At 35.5% G+C, this 17,730-nt stretch overlaps 1 protein-coding gene across 2 annotated transcripts in view; it reads left to right on the top strand.

The window, feature by feature from the left end:
• The window catches only part of LOC129453586 (uncharacterized), a 110,957-nt gene extending 97,142 nt beyond the window's left edge, over positions 1–13,815 (top strand). The window contains exons 1-8 of one of the 2 annotated variants that reach the window (XM_073859608.1): positions 8,795–8,850; positions 9,378–9,407; positions 10,992–11,253; positions 11,345–11,484; positions 11,638–11,917; positions 12,026–12,165; positions 13,327–13,409; positions 13,656–13,815. In XM_073859608.1, coding sequence (XP_073715709.1) covers positions 8,796–8,850; positions 9,378–9,407; positions 10,992–11,253; positions 11,345–11,484; positions 11,638–11,917; positions 12,026–12,165; positions 13,327–13,409; positions 13,656–13,799 — 1,134 coding nt within the window. In that variant the 5' untranslated portion in view covers position 8,795 and the 3' untranslated portion in view covers positions 13,800–13,815. Of the gene's footprint in view, positions 1–8,794; positions 8,851–9,377; positions 9,408–10,991; positions 11,254–11,344; positions 11,485–11,637; positions 11,918–12,025; positions 12,166–13,326; positions 13,410–13,655 lie in introns of those variants that run through there. The other variant, XM_073859609.1, reaches the window with a different exon arrangement.
• The last annotated feature ends 3,915 nt before the right edge of the window (positions 13,816–17,730 follow it).

Below are 17,730 nucleotides of genomic sequence, written 5' to 3'. Positions count from 1 at the left end.
TATGTGTTTTACAGCTATTGCAACAGCTGCCTCTTACTAAACACAAAGCAAGAATTTGGACAGTTCAGTTTAGTTTGAGTAGTTAACTGATGCTGTTAAACCGGGTAGAGCACCTGAAATTGATAGACTATCAGTGGACTCTTTAAGCCTGGTGGAAATACATTGGAAAAAACTTTTATGAGGTGGTCCCAAGGGTGTTTAAAAAAGTTAAAATGGCAGAATTAACACTTTTACCAAAATATGGTGACTTGAGTGTTCTTAAAAACTGGAGGCCTGTGTCAATTTTAAAAACTGATTATAAGCTAATAGCTAAAGTTTTGTCAAATAGGCTGAAAACTATACTGGGAGATTTAATACATCAAGATAAATCCTACAGAAGAGCAATATATGATACATTTTATATAGATATTTTTTTATAGAGTAGAGACAGAACGTACCCTAACCATATGAAGTGAAAAATGTCTTTTTGTTTTATGGATCAGGAAAAAGCATTTCATAGAGTTTACTATGGTTTCTTGTTTGAAACAATGAGTACTTTGGGGTTTGGAGATGTTTTTATTTCATGGATCAAACTCTTATACACAAATATCCTTTGTGTTCTACAAATATGTGGTGGTTTAAGCACACCACTGAGAAAACTTATACGACAAGGATGCTCACTGTCTGGTCAGTTATATGCTTTGCAGTGGAGCCACTCCTGTGTCCAATTGTGTTGGTCTCCCTCTTAACAGTTAGCTCCTTTTTTTGCCACAACATAGATGTTTTCATATTTTTTATAAATAACCTTCAGGACTGTCTTCTTTACACCGATATTTCGTGCACCGACTTTATTATTTCCTTCCATTGTTCCTGTTTTCTTGCCGAGGTTACATTGGGATTTAGTTTGCTTTTTAAAATGGCTTGTCTTGTATTATTCTAGGATTATACATTTCTCATCCTCCATCCAGTTTGGCTTTCTCTTTTTGTTTTTCTTATCAATTTCTTTGTCCATTATCCATTTTGCCTCCGTTGTGTGACTGGGTTTAGGAGTGTTTTTATGGTAACAATACTTTTATAACGTTAAACCAGGATCTCTGTCGTGAAACACTTTACAGTTTCCCTTACCTAAGAGAAACGTTTAAGGGATTTTATGCAACACCCTTAAGTTATTCTCTTAGGTAAGGGGAAACACCCCTTAAGTATCATGCTTAAGGGGAAAAACTAAAGGTGCTTCATGCAACCAAACGCATGAAACAGACACTCCCATCTCTAGAATAGCCTGAGAATTTTAATCCCGTCCAAATCCGTACATAAAATCACAGACGTTGTGGGGGACATATTGAAACTCAAACGTCGTTTTGGAAAAAAATCCCATCCAAAAAAAGTGCTTAGGACTGATTTCTTAAAGCAATTATAGTTGTTGTACATTTTATTTAGATAATTTACTACATAACATTGTTCTTCTTTGAATGTAGTTTTCATTGTTGCTTTTATTTTGTTTATTTTGTTTGCTCATATTTCCTTAATTCCCTAATTCATGTTGGTCTTATATGGTTTTCTCTGTATATTTATCAATTTAAAAAACATTGTTTATGTATACAACCTTTAATAGTTGTGTATAATATTGTTTTGTGATTGTGACAATTGTGAATTGTTCAGGGTTTTTATTAAATAAACATTTCAGACTCAATTCAAGTTTTTATTTTTTTAAGGGTTTTGAGGTTTATAGTAGTATATAGTGTGGGGGGAGCATTGTAGTCTATCTGCATAGCAGGCAAATAACCAATCAAGTCACAAATATATGAGGGCTTGGGTTGGGCTAAAAACAAAGTGTAACCAATCAAATCATCTCAACCGGAAAGTTTCAAAGTTGTGTCCCAATAGTTGTCAGAGTTTTGGGAGAGGGTTTTAAAAGCAACCAATCAGTGTTGAGATTAAACACCAATGGGGACACCATTATTGGGCAAAGGTGTGAAATTCCACTATCTCTGTAGGTGTGAAAGTGGCCCCTGCCAAAATCTTCAATGGGATTACTTGCCATGGCAACAAATGGCTGCATATACCACAGGGATATCCCTTCAGCAAGATACATCCGAATTGGTATCATTACAGGAGTTTCCTAACTTAGTGGAATTAGTAGTTTACCTTCAGTGGAACTAGTAGATACTTACGAAAATCAGTGGTGTATACAGGAGTTTCCTAGTACGGATACACCTCTTTTCATGCAGTGCATGCAATTAATTAATTTAATTGCAACAAATCAAAAGAACTTATACAAATCCTACTAAAGTAGCCTACGTGTTTTATATAACTGGCTGCTTATAATAAACACAACAAATTGAAGGAATAATGATAAATAACAATTTATTATCTTTATTATTTAACATTACCATTCTGGAGTTGTGTTTGATATTCAGCTCGTCTTCACTCTAAAAACAAACGGTGCTATATAGCACTAAAAGTGGTTCTTTGCTCGTAATCATAGAAGAATCGGTTTAAGTGCCATATAGCACTGGTGAAGCACCTGTATAGCACCTGTGTAGAACCATATAGGGGCCATATGGTTCTACATAGCTCAGTCCTACAGTTTCTATATAAAACCTGTCATCTTAGCTCAATGGACGGATGGGTTTCTGCAAAAAATCTGGTCATAAAGATTGGGACCATTCTGTTTTTTACTATTGAAAAAGTATTATCTGAGATTCAGGTGTCTTTTCCTGCAATACCATTGCAAACAGGGAGAGTCAAGAATTTATTCCCCAGCATCAGTGTGAATGTAAATTAAGGGGATTGGCAGCAGTTTGATGGTATGGTAATGGATACTGTATGTGTTTAACAGCTTTTGTAACAACTGCCCACTCTTGGACAGTTTAGTTTCATTTGAGGAGTTAACAGATGCTGTTAAACTCTCTCTTTCTCTCTCTCTCCATGGGTCTTCCTCTTTTTATACACAGGTGGAAACACATAGCAATCAACCATGAGAGGGTACATATAGACTCAGCAGTCTTACATCGATCTGTTGACAGTTCACAGCATCCCCCCACCACCCCTTGTCCACACTTTTAGTTCTAAAAAAAAAACACTTACACAGGGGGGGGGTACTCTGGGTTCAGGCCAAGTCCAAGCTCGAAGCACTCCCCCGGACAGCATGCCAAACACGCATTCAAAATTACTCTATAAATTATACAGTATGTAAGTTTGAACTTGTGAACTTTATAATCAAATAAAAAATCAATCACAGTCAGCCCATGTTATTCAATCTGTTCAGATTTCTGTTTGTGTCTCAAGGGCATTTAAAACTAATCTTTATATTTGAATACTTATCCTATAGTTAAAATGCATGACCAATTGTAAAAGCAGCTTTCAGGTTCAGTGAGAAGTCATTTACATTGTCACCTGTATAAACAGATTTTTTTCTCTTCAGGTCAATCTTCATTCAGATGTGATGTGACGATCATTTACTCTTCTCTTGCTGGTAACCGCTGACCTTGAAACAGAAATAGAACAGAATTTTCATCAAAAATATTTCATGGCTCTATGATAACGGATTATTTTGGGATTTTTTCCTACATAATAACAAACAACTCAACACATTATAAGATCACTGAACCTGACAAAAATGTATAGATACAAAAAATACAGATTTACATATTAAAGTACTGCATCTCACAACTGTGTTTAATAAATGTGAAAATATACATATGTATTTACATATTTATGCATAAACACTAGTGTTGGATATTGCACTTGGTGAGTAGTAGTGAGAGTGTTAGCCAGTGGTCTCAAACTCCCAGCCCACAGGCCAGTTGCAGCCCGAATCAGTTTTAACAATAAAGCATAATCTGGCTCACAAAAAGATTTTTATTCACTTTGTTTCATATTCGTTTGATTTTTTAACATTTAAGAATTCGTTCACATGTCGCGTCTAACAACGCGTATTAAAACGATTTGAGACGTTTCATACTTTTCTCGAGGGTTGTGCTCTGTTGCGTGGGGTCTTGCATTGCTACACAGCCATGAGCCACGCGCTCCGTGATGGCGAGGATAACAGAATGCGTGATCGAATTTTAATTCCTCATCTAAACCTCGTTGTCACCATGCATTGTCATTGTCATCAGTTAATCTAGGACTTTGTTGTGTTTGTCCAGAGAAGATTTGTTACTTCCAGGTGGATACCCTGCTGTTATTCAGAGAAGAGCTGTGGTGGTATTAGTTTACATCAAGGAACAAATTCTAATGGAGTCACAGCATAGGGAGGCAGAGCCGTAGATTTAATGCAACACATACTAAACTATGAATGAGAAAAAAAACATCAAAGTGCTCATGTTAGGGAAAGAGAAACGATGAGAAGAAACGCACAGAAGATAAAAGTATGATGCTGTATATTATAAAGGATATTATGAAGTATAATATATTATTATCTAGCTTGCTATGCAATTACACAAAAAGCAGTATTATAATTTTTTTCTGTCCAACTAGCTTATATAACATTGACTACCACTTCAAAAGTTTTAGGATCACTTATTAATTTTTTCCACACATATTAGCAAATTCATTAAACTGTGGAGTAACAAAGATGGAACATTATGTAGTCAATTTGACTGAAAACATTCCAAAAATAAAAACAAAACAAAACATAATAGTTTATAAATGTATTCAGAAATTTAATTTGTTAGTTTAGTGCAAGATTTTAATAGGCATTAGTTATTTTACTTACTTTTATAAAATAATGTATATTAAAAGGATAAAAAAACACTGCTTATACATATTTTTAAGTACTATTATACATTATACATATAGTATACATAATAGAATTTAAAAAGTCCATTTACAGAAAAACCCTCTAATGAAATTTCCCAGTTTGAGTTTGAGACCCCAGGGGCCTCATTTATCAACATTGCATAGAAAATGTTATATATTTTTACCTACGAATGAAATTTAGTATGTGCGTAAGTACAAAAAAAAAAAAAACGGGATTTATCAAACATGCGCACGTGGTTCGTACGCACATCAGTAAGTAATCTTTGATGATAAATCCCATGTGTTCTTAAGCACCATGCTCGTGCACGTTCATGGTCATTTGCATTCCGAAATGCCTCCAACAAACCATATATGGTGTCAACACCTCCCGTTATAAGTCACATGGGGTGAGAAATTTTTACTTGAATTAAGTGTTTAAGAAAAAAGAAATCTTATTTCACAATTCTTTTTCTTACCCCATTGGCAGATAATTTAGCTTGTTTTAAGAACAATTTCAATTAAATTGTATATTATTTGTCTTAAAACTAGACTTATTTACTTAGGTAATTTTGCTCATCAAGAAAAAGCATCTTAATTTAAGAATTTTTAGATATTTCTATTGAAAACAAGACAAAAATACTAAGTAAGAAAGTCATTTTTGCAGTGTAGGTTCAGTGCACAGGCAAATGACATGACAAACTCGTTAAAAAAAGGCATTTATCGCGTTTTGGAAAAGAGCTCCTCATATCTATATTTCATGCATTATACGCATTTGTGGACAAAAATGGTCCTTGGATGTATTCTCTTCTATTAGACTGTTTTCATGGGTTATTCAAACATCTGAAACAAACTGGATTCGACTCACGATCGTTATATATCAACACAAAGGTAAAAAGTCCCGTTTATATTTTGCATGTTGTTATCTGGACTTCTGTAACAAAATACTACATTTATGATGCTAGAGCATCTGTATCTCAAAACAGAGACCATACACTGATGCTAAACCCGTAGACCTTTTAAACGATGTATAGTAATGTTAATATTATTAATGTTTGTACACAGAAGGCTATATAGATATTGTTAGCAACGTTAAAAACTGACGTCATCCCGCCCACTAATTGGTGCGGGTCGAGAAGTTAACCCCCCGGGGGGGAGGGGGGGGTTTGAAAATAGGAAAAAGCAGTCCAGCAACCAATCCGCGAGAATGCCACGGAAAAAGACAGTCCATAGAAGGGCCACAGAAAAATGCGGAGATCCGTGAGAATGCCACGGAAAAATGAGCACAAAATTCTGTGACTTTCCCACGGACCTTTGTGAGATCATGTTGCGTATTAAATTAAATTAAATAGAAATTAAAAACATATTTTCATTAAATTCTTTATTATTATTTTTATATATTTTTTATTATTAATTTCTTTAGGCCTTCTCTGAAGGAATAGAAGGCCCCTGAAGGTTCCCCACTGCTGACGCGACAATGCACAAGAACAAACGTGATGTCACACGCTGCTGTATTGGTAGAGGGCAGCGCCCTTGTATTGAAAACAAAACCTTCTTTATTCTATTAAATGGCTACTTTAATAGCCTTTTTTATATTTACATTTAAATACAAAAATAATAGCTACCTTGGTATATGCAAGCAAAAAACCTGTGAAAATAAATCTACAAAATTTCTCCTTCTGAGCTTTTCATTGAAGTGAAACAATTGAAAGTGGGGGGAAGATAACATTACACTCTAAAAATGTCTGGGTTATTTTTGAACCATAATAGGTAAATATTGGACAGAACACATGCTGGGTTTGTAACATAGAAATTTATTACATTTAACTTTGAACAAACTGTTGCCAGTAATTAACATATATTTAAATCTACAGTAAGTTACTGGTAAACAGCTGCAATTAATACTGTAATTTGTAACATGGTAATATACAGCAGAGATATATAACTCATAAACATTTCTAGGGGTGCCAATAATTTTGTCTAGAGTGTATTATAAAAAAAATATATATTTAATAATGCAAATTCCTACTTTCAATTGTTTTACTTTAATAAAACTGTATTTTTGTGATAAAAAAAAATCTCAACAGGAGAAACATTGGAGATTTATTTTCACAGCATTTTTTGTTCATATTTGCCAAGAGTGCCAATATTTTGGTCTTCAACTGTATATATATTTTAATAGAGTGCAAGTCTGACTGCTTAATTTCTCTTCAAGGTCAACTGGACACACCTGTAGTAAAATATATAGTAGACGTTCTTAGAAAATGTGTGAGACGTAAAAGCTGTTTGTCTATTCCTCACAATTTGCATGTCTTTAATTTGAATTGCACACCTCACTTACAGCATCAAGGGCAAAGGTACTATTTCTTAATATAAATATGTATTAACAAATTGATCTGCTGCCAACTTTTGTTTTATTTACTTGCTAAAGGTATAATCATTAAGCAGCAGAACTGTTTCTAGACTTGTAATACTGTATGTTTTGTTTAAACCAACACTGAAAATAGGATTTGAGTATGAGATTTTTTTTAATGAGCCATGAAATGACTTGACTCTGACTCGTGACAAATGACTTCAGACTTGACTCAGACTTTATATACACTGCAAAAAAAAAGATTTTCAAGAAAAAAATTCTTAGTATTTTTGACTTGTTTTCAGTAAAAATGTCAAAAAATTCTTAAATTAAGATGCTTTTTCTTGATGAGTAAAACGACCCAAATCAATCTAGTGGTTAGAACAAAAATATCAAATTTAAGTGATTTTGTGCATAAAACAAGCAAAAAAATCTGCCAATGGTGTAGGCAAAAATATCTTGAACATTTTTCTTAAACACTAAATTCAAGAAAAAATCAAGCAACAAAAATCTTGCCGATGGGGTAAGCTAGATTTTTTATCTTTCCCCACTACCGATTTTGCTTGTTTTTAGCACAAATTCACTTAAATTGTATATTTTTGTCTAAAACTATTTAGACACAATTTTTCTTATTTTAAAATGGTCAACTCTGTGATCAGTGTCCTGACTACCGAATGAGGGAGCAGATTGAGACAGCCAAATCCTTGAGAGAAACCAGACTTAGCTTTACAATCAATATCACATGCCAAACAGATTCAGTTAAGTTGGTCATTTATAGTAAAATTAAATACACAAAACCAAACCTGTGTCTGGTATTTACACGTGCGGGGGGTTGTTTATATAACCAGCTTATATAAAAAACATAGAGCGCCATAAAAATAGTTTTTACATTACTAATTATCAGGCTCATGATTGTATAATTCTCTAATTTATCCTCATAAATGCTGTTTTATTATTATTTAAATAGTTAAAAAGAATATTTTCAGAACAGGATTAGAACAGAATTATATTTTAAATATGACAAAAAAAAAACAAGCCTGTAAACCTAATTATATCTTAATGTCACAATGCAATATATAATATCATATAATATCAAAACTGCATACAAAACACACACACAAAATGTATACATTGTAATGCACTGTAAGTCACTTGGGATACAAGTGTCTGCCAAATGCATAAATATATAGATATAAAACTCTGTCTATATACTGTAGATTTTTTCTCACTCTATTTGCAAGGAAAATAAAATATTATATTTAAAATGATGTTTTCTATTCTGCTTTGCTTTGTTATTTGTTTCAACTGTGTGCGTGTGTGTCATTGAGGAACGTGCCCTTTTTGTACTTTGAGCACCTGCCCCTCCAAAGGTCTCTGCACGGCCCTGCTGATACTATCACGGGTAAAGACTTCATTGTCATTGGCAGATTTGCATATGAACCTGATTTGATTTGTAAAAGACTTAAAATGTTTTTCTAGAGGTCAAATGAAATGAACTTATGAAACTATCAGTGAGGTTGTGAGGAGGGAGGAGACTAAAATTATAGCAGACTGAGTGAGTGATAGATTGAATTGATTTCACAGTTAAGAAGAGAGTAAAGAGAGAGAAAGACATCATATCTAACTCCATACAGGTATGTTATCATCATAATAACAACATAATAAGAAACTCAAAGTGTAACAGAAGATCAATGCTAAATATCTTTTATATTCTCTCATCAGTTTAATGATCTTTATAGAGTCAAAGATGAAGAAACTCATTTACCTGATTTTACTTTCTGGTGAGTACAGCAGCTGACACACATGCACTGCAAAAATGACTTTCTTACTTAGTATTTTAGTCTTGTTTTCAGTAGAAATTTCTGAAAATTCTGAATCAAGATGCATTTTCTTGATGAGCAAAATAACCAAAGAAAATAACTCTAGTTTTTAGACAAGAAATATTCCATTTAAGTGAATTTGTGATAAAAACAAGCAAACATGTAAAAGTAAACTTTTTTTTCTCTATTTTTTTAAGCACAAATTTACTTAAATTGTGTATTTTTTCCTAAAGTTTCCTAAATTTGCTTTAGTTCAGTAAACAAGACTTAAAATCTTAAACCACTTTGCTTATCAAGTAAATGTATCTCAATTTAAGAATTTTTAGATATTTCTACTGAAAACAAGACAAAAAATACTAAGTAAGAAAGTAATTTTTTGCAGTGTGGGCACACACAAGATGATCATTTGAAACACTACTAACTTAAGAATAAAAGACTTTTGTGTTCATCTTAATTTAACTTACTTTCAAATTACTTTTTTTCAACAGTTCTTGTTTCCATTCCGGGTAGTTTTGAAGGTAACCTCCTATTGATATTTGACACACATAATCTAAAACCTTAATTTGAACTGAATTTTGTTAATGCGTTTCTGATTTTGTTTGTTTTATGGTTTAAAGAGCACCTATTACATTGCTAAAAACAGTGTTATGTTGTGTATTTGGTATAATACAATGGTTTGTGTGGTTTAAGTTTAAAGAAAACACATTATTTTCCACATAACGTACATTATTGTTCCTTCTTTATGCCCTGCTTCCCTGAAACACATTGATTTTGTGAAAAGCTCATCGTTCTGACAAGTACAGTGTCCTCCAATTGGCCAGTTTACCAGTGTGTTGTGACTGGCCTGAATACCTTTGTTATTCCTGTCCCAGCGTGGGTTTACTCTGGGTACTCTGGTTTCATTCCTGCAGGCCAAAAACAAGTTTGCAAGTCAAGCAAATTGGAGATGCCAAATTGTCCCTTCCCCAACCTGTGTCTGGATTATCTTGTTTGAATAATGTTTATGTATGGATTAACCAGTTCTCGCCATGAATATAGACATATATGCTGGAATGGCATCAAGAATAAGAGAAAGAATGAAAAAGGATACCTTTGTCATCAGCCGAAAATGTGATGCTCCTTACTGTATTTTGAAGATTAGCTTACAATGCAATGCTGACAGGAGTTAATATCATCTTTACTACCTAATCAAATCCGATCCAGAAAATGCAGATGACCAAGCTGATCGATCAACTTTACCAGTGCGGCTTGAGCAGAACGTAACAGATTGGTAGCATAAGGATATAAAAAATAAAACCATGTCTGCATTTGTGTACGACAAACAACAAGCGCTACTCTGAACTGCACAAAAATTGTGTTTGAATCATGGTTTAGTCAGTAGTAAATTCTTTGAATATGAAAACATCGATAACTAACAGGCTGTGAGTCAGAAGCGGGCGGATTATGATAATGGCTGTCGTATCCACATCAACAGGCCAAGGAAGTAAACTGTTGCCTACATTCCATGTGTTTGTTGTTGTTGTCGTCCAAGAAAGGAGATTTACGTTGGAGACGATAACTCGTGTCATCATTTACTTTAGGGATTTGTACCTTTTGCATATTGTTAACATGAACTAATACACATCTTCACAACAAAGGAAATGTAAAATCGTGAATCAGATAATAGATGCTCTTTAAATAATCCTCCCTTATTGCGTTCAGTCATTTAAAAAAAAAAACTTTTTTAATGAGATTTTTTTTCATGAATATATATTCTTATTTTTGTGAATGCCGATGTCTTTATTATTTGTTTAATTTGAAAATATTGATTTCTTAAAACTTTATTATATCATTTAAAATCATTCATGATTTGAGTCATCAGTCACAATTGCTCCTCTGTATGTTAAAAAACTTCAAATATTTTTAAAAGAACTTCATACCTTGTTTATGATAAATTTGTATTAAACTTCTGTCATGAAGATCATCATGTTCCTCATGAAGTACCAGACTCCAACCAGATCATGAGCGATGCTGAAGTTTAGATAATATTATTAGATTTTTAGACAGATGTGTTTATATCTCCACACTGATTGATCAACTGTCTTTGATGATTTATTTTCTAGTGAATTTAGCACGTAAAGGAACAGCGACACAATCATCCTCAGTAACTGCGGCTCAATACGCTATAGATGGTTTAAGATCTACTGCATCATACTGCTCCATTACTGGACGTGAATTGAGTCCATGGTGGAGGTTGGATCTCTTGGATTATTATGGGATTAGTACAGTAGTCATCACTACATCAGAAAGTCGTGCGTTTCTAACCAATGGAGCAGAGATTCATATCGGAAACTCCACTGAAAACAATGGAAACAACAATCCCATGTAAAGTTATTCATTACATCAGTTTAACGTCTACATGTTGCATAATGCTTTTAAAGTTTTATTTATTGATTGATTTGTTTGCTTTGTGTAGATGTGCTGTAACTTCAGGTTTTGAAATTGGTCAAACTATCAGTTACTCATGTGGTGTAATGGTGGGACGTTATATAAATGTGGTCATGACTGGACTTACAGATTATCTCACTCTCTGTGAGGTTGAGGTCTATGAAACAGGTTAGATCTGACACTTAATTCTGTACTGTTATATAGCACTGATGAAATTACATTTATTTGACAAAATTGACTTTTGAAACTATTGAATTTAATGAATCATTCACAGTGTATCTTCAGATAGGCTGATTAACTGCTTTTGGTTTATTCTTGTAGAGAATGTGGCTCTAAGTTCAGCAGCTATACAATCATCCACATATTACCCCTTTGTACCTCAAAATGCTATAGATGGTATAAGATATGGAAAAGGTGACGCTTCATACTGTGCCGTTACTGCACATCAAAGTGACCCATGGTTGAGTTTGGATCTTCAGTATGAATATGAGATTGGTACAGTAATCATCACTGCTAGATCAGACTGTTGTGCGGCTCAAACCAATGGAGCAGAGATTCGGATTGGAAACTCCACTGAAAACTATGGAAACAACAATCCCAAGTAATGTTATTCATAAAATCACTTTATTGATTTAAACAGCTTGATTTAGATATTGATTGATTGATTGATTGATTGATTGATTGATTGATTGATTTTGTCTTTCTTTAGATGTGCTGTAACTTCAGGTTTTCAAGTTGGTGAAACTATCAGTTACTCATGTAATGGAATGGAGGGTCGCTATGTAAATGTGGTCATGACTGGACTTCGTTCCAATCTCTCTCTCTGTGAAGTGGAGGTCTACGGAAAACGTAATTTTTCAAACCAAATTGTATATATTTTGGTAGAATTGGGAAATTTGAGAGTTGACATTCTGTAAATTGATGATTGAATACTGTCTGTGCACTGTACACAATTCTTTGCTTGCAAAATGTTTTGGTTTTGTCTCGTTTTGTCACATTCATGTTATTTATTTTCAAGTTCTACCAAATTATAATGATTATAACGAGTAGTCCAAGAAAACAGCTTGAGGAGAATCTAAATGCAGATAACTTTAACTCAACAGATAGAAACATAAATCCATGACATAGCAAAACCAATAAACAAGACACAATGACTACACATTACCATTAACAAAAACCAACCAAGAACAATGGTAACAAGAGGATTGGACAGGGAACCAATGGGAACATGACACATTATACATAATACACATAACACAAGGGAGCCAATCAGGACGAAACAAGAGACAAACATGGCACTGAACAAAACCTAAATAAAATACATTAACGTGACAAAACGAGACAAAACCCTTACACAGATGAGTTGTTATAACTTATAAAATGAAGTTCACATATTTCAACTATATTTTATAAGTTGTAGCAACTCATCTCTTGTCAAGATAAATAACAGTTAGTTGATTCAACAAAAATTTAAGGCAGAGATTTTTTTTAACAGTATGTGATAGAAAAGACTTTGTGTGATGATGACTCTGATGCTTTAAAATTAAGACTTACGTGTAGTTTAATAGACCGTAAAAAAGATTTGTTTGTCTCAAATTTTGAGTTAATTCAACTTAAAATATTAAATAACTAAAAAAATTTGAATCAGCTAATATTTTTACATAAAATTTTATCAAACACGATTTTGCAATTACAATATGGACATTACTGAAGCAATGAATGAGATTTGACTATTTAAATGGGTAAAACCTTAGAAATAATCTGTTTGCATTCTCATTCATCTCAATGGCAGAATCTTGCCTGCACAAATTATGATAATACATTATAAGATCACTTACACATTATTAGTTTAGTCTTCAGTAATTGGACATATATACATAATTGCTCTTATTGGACAGAACTTCTTTTTTGCTTGGATTTTTGTTCATTCTGACCACTTGTAATATTTTTCTCAAATATCAGTGTTTTTATTTGTAAATGACTGTTGAGGTTTTGTTTTCTGTGTTTCAGGTCATTATATAAAAAGCACTTTGAGACTGAAATTGGTCTCCAGTGTTAATGCAACAGCTATGAGTGATGAAATCCTCAACCAGGTTAGAAAAAGATCTTTGAAAAATAAATTTAAGTTGGTGTTGGTTCTTTGGGAAGCTTGCTGTATCTATTAATGATATCAAGACCTGTTATAGGGCAAATTTGATTCCTCAGTTCATGACCACTTTAAAAAAGAAGTCATATAAGGCAGTGTTTCATTGTTTGCAATTACAAATCTGTAAATCATTTAGAAATCTGATGACATCTTGTTTGACAGTATGTTGTATGTGTGCATTGATGAATTTTAGTTGGAGTCTGCTCTGTCTCTACACAACTCTGATTTTACACTGTCCTGGAAACAAATCCCTTATAAAGAGGAAGTGAAAAAACATAACATCACGCAGAACATCCCAGGCAAGTACATAAAAGGTCTTGGATCTGAAATTCCCTGAAGAAAGGGATTGGAGATTACCAATGACCAATCTACTTTGAGAAGCTACTAAAACGCCAATGAACTTGGCATGCATGTATTTGCATCTGCTGGCACCGACCAGGCACGTGAGTATAGAACAAGCTTCAGGTGCAATACCAAATCATTTTATTATTTGCTGAGAAAGCCGAGCATTAGTGCCCAACCTGTATCAGCAGTGGAACAGCAAACTGTGGCGACGGGACATGACGTCTCCATTCCCTTCCTTCAGGGAACGAGGGTTACATCTGTAACCGAGACTGCCCTTTCAGTCGGTCACTAAGATGTCATGTCCTGACCGACGAATTGGGAATCCCTACCAAAGCGCAACTGAAGCTGACCCTTCCGGTGTCTGTGTAAACCTTCCGCCCTCTACAAAAGGGACAGAACCTGGGCTTACTGCATAAGGCCAGTCACTACTTGTTCCTCTACCCACGGTAGGGAATAGGCAAACTGGGAAGTAAACTAGACTGGGTGGAACTAGGAATGCTGCAGAAGCCACCCCCTAAAAAGGAATTACTGGGTGGCATATATAATATGGAGCTACCGATAGGTTCCCCATATAGAAGTCTCTGATCATTAACAGGAGCTGTTTCTCAATGTCAAAGATACTTCCTTGGCAGGACTAGTCCTTACAAGTCACTTCCTTCAGAGGCTAGGCGAGGCTCCTCTTTAGTCGTAAAGATTAGACCTAGCCTACTGAAGCAGACACACATGACAGGAATCAACATCAGTGCTTGTCCGCTTATCAGGGATAAGTGGACTTTTTTAAAGGCCAAGTGAAAGAGAATTTTATCTGCCTGACCGGACAAGTAGCCTAGCCTGATTTAAATTCAAATCTATGTCCATAGCACTGCCACACGAGATCGCTCAGCTTTTTTTTAAATTACAACTAACATTAAGCAGTTTGCGCTATGCTTAGGAAACAACCAAAGATTTCCACGCTCACTATCGACAAACCAATCAAATATGTTTAAAATATGTATTTTTTTAAAATTTTACCAAACACATTTTTTTTTATTCAGAAGTTATATATATATATGCAGACTGCAGGCTCATCCAGGGCGGGCACTAGTGACTCACAGGGTGGGCCAGGCCCCCCAGTGGCCACCCATGGCCCCGGGACCAGTCCAGGATCGGTCCCAACCCGCCACTTTTCTTGGGTACTGTGAAGTAAGGGCTGTAAAACCCTGACCTTATCTCGATTGGAGAGACTGGCTTGATTGTGTCCTCCGCACATAGAACATGCACATCAGCAGCTCTCAACACAGTGTAATAAACGGCCGAGAATTTGGGGGGGTCGCCGGGGGAATTGAACTGCATAGCCTAGCAGATTGTGCGTAAAAGCCAACATGATGGGCTGGGAAGCTGATTCAACGCCCCCCCCCCCCCCAGGTACTGGACAAAAGGAAATAATGGCACGACTGGTTTACCCCCAGTGAGCTGAGCAGAGGTGATTGCTGGTGTGTGCATTTTGGCCACACTGACAAAAGTGTTGTGTAAAGTAACACTCACCTGGCTCCACAGATGGGTGGCTGAACAGGTGAGATGTGTGGGTCCCAAGCTGCTCGACACACCCCCTGGTGACAGTGGGTTATGAGCCCTGTCATAGCTCCACTGTTTCTCTGGAAACGTAAGGAGAATCCTCTCTTTGTGGTTGAGTGGGTAACTGAGGATTCCCCACACAGGCCTCCTCTGGGGGGGACCAGTGCTGTCACCATCTCCCGAAAAGTGATCCCTTCCATCTCCAGGTTGCCCATCTTAGCAGCTGCAGGACGCCCTTGGCGACAGGCAGACTGAGGGTCCGACATTGAGGGGGTAGGTGTTGGCTTCTTATGACGCATGATGTGAACGATAACCTCAGTCTGTTTAAAGGCAGCAAAGAATTGCTGAGCAAACTCATTGGACAGGCTGGCATGAGAAATCGAAGTATTTAGGAGTCTGCTTTTATCGACATCCTGCATGTCTGCCAGGCACAGCCAGGAATGGTGTTCCTGGACCACCAAGGTGGACGTCAGTAGACACATGAAGGTCTGTGAAGGCTGCCGGATCATGACATCCCTTGTGCAGGGCCCTCAGAGCCTTAGTCTGGTGAACCTGAAGCAACACCATTGCGTGCAGGGCTAAAGCTGGTTCCCCACAAGCACGGTAGGCAGCCGCTTTGAGACTGGATGACTGCTTGCAGGCCTGTGAGGGAAGGGTACCAATGTAACCCTTAGCAGCTCCACTGTTGAGAAAGGCTTTCAAAACAAATAAAGCTGATTTGGTATTGCACCTGAAGCTCGTTTTATACATGGGCAGTGCCAGCAGATGCAAATAACTGCATGTCATTGGGCTTTAGTAGCTGCTCGAAGAAGATTGGTCCTGCGAAGCGTGTTCCCAATTCGTCAATCACAACGTGACGTTGTAGTGACATTAAAAAAGGCTACATTATGTAAGCGCCATAACTGTAATTCTGACATGCCTACATTTGTTGAGTGCATTTAAACACGTGCGCACACACAGAAGGAGGAATTCCAAACGGCGCTTTCGGGAAGAAGATGGAGCATAAAGTGAAAATTACGTTGTTTGTCAGTGCTTTATTCGTCAAATGTATTTTAATGGACTACAGTATGAGACACAGTAGAGCATCTCTCTTTCAAGTTTATACATCAAGAGTTCAGATCTTTGAAGGGCATAGGGATAATCACATTTAATTGGAGTTGGACCAGACACATTCAATGCATGTGCGTCTGTGCGTACAGAACATGTTTCACTTTAGCGACTTTTGCGGTTAGATTGTTTAAAATCATCAAAAGTGTTAACATTTGTAAGCCTTTGAAACACGTGCAAAGGATCAACTTTCACCCTATCTAAATTTGCGTCTTAATCCGCAAATCGCATGTGAGCCGAACCATGGGTTGTGATCTGTACGGTAGCAAGCTTCTAATTTCTCAGATGAGTCAACGACGACTGGAAGTGAAGTTCACAGAGTTATATTAGACAGAAATCTTGTCAATGAACGAAAAAAAATCGGTATTAACTGGTTTTCATTATTTTAAATAAACGTTTCTGTTCCGGACCATATTTTTTTTAACGTCTGGTTTCGTTTCTATTCCTTGCAAAACATCAAAAGTTTCTGGATTTCGTTTTATTTCCGTGAACGGGTTCAAAGCCTTCGTGTAAACACAATATTTGGCTTGATTGCTACATCTGGTGGATATTTTGTGTCAATAACCCACTTAGAAATCCCCTTACTGATAAAAATGCTGATGTGTCAAATACTAATCCAACAATCAAATGTTATTTCATTTACGCAGTGTAATTTTACATTTGACTATTTAATTTGCACCTGGAAATCACTGGTAGACCAACCAAGTCTTAGTGGGGTCAATAATATTTATGTCAACAAGAAAGGATATATAAAAGCAATGCATACTATAATTGACTGAATTCTTATATTTCAGGTATTTCAGGTTCTTGTGATAAAATACCTACCTGAGGGATACAGATGATGTCTTCTTTTATTTACTTATTTACATTATTGTTCCTGCTGTATGTTTCATTTAAAGTAAGTATCTAGCTGCAATTTATAGACAGTACAACATGTCTATAAGATGTCTATGTAAAGTTTTTCTAGATTTTACACAATTTATCTGAAAAAAAAATTACTGTGGATAGGTGGATAGGTTTTAATTATATTAATCAGTTTTAGACCATAGAGGAAGGGCACTTTATTTAATAGGATAAAATAATTGACAAAATATATTATATCATAAAATTATTTTATATAATAGACACTAGAATGTGATTAGATGTTAACTATATATTTGGTGGTGGGGCTGGCAGTTTATTTTTTAGTTTGCTCAGATTATTAACACTGTAAACCCGGACAAGTTGAATTTACAAGTTGAAATGTGTTGCCCTAATGTGAA

Source organism: Misgurnus anguillicaudatus, chromosome 21 (genome assembly GCF_027580225.2).
Source record: "Misgurnus anguillicaudatus chromosome 21, ASM2758022v2, whole genome shotgun sequence".
Classification (NCBI taxonomy): Eukaryota; Metazoa; Chordata; class Actinopteri; order Cypriniformes; family Cobitidae; genus Misgurnus; species Misgurnus anguillicaudatus.
Note: the sequence above shows the minus strand (reverse complement) of the source record. Positions and strands in the feature narration are given on the sequence as shown.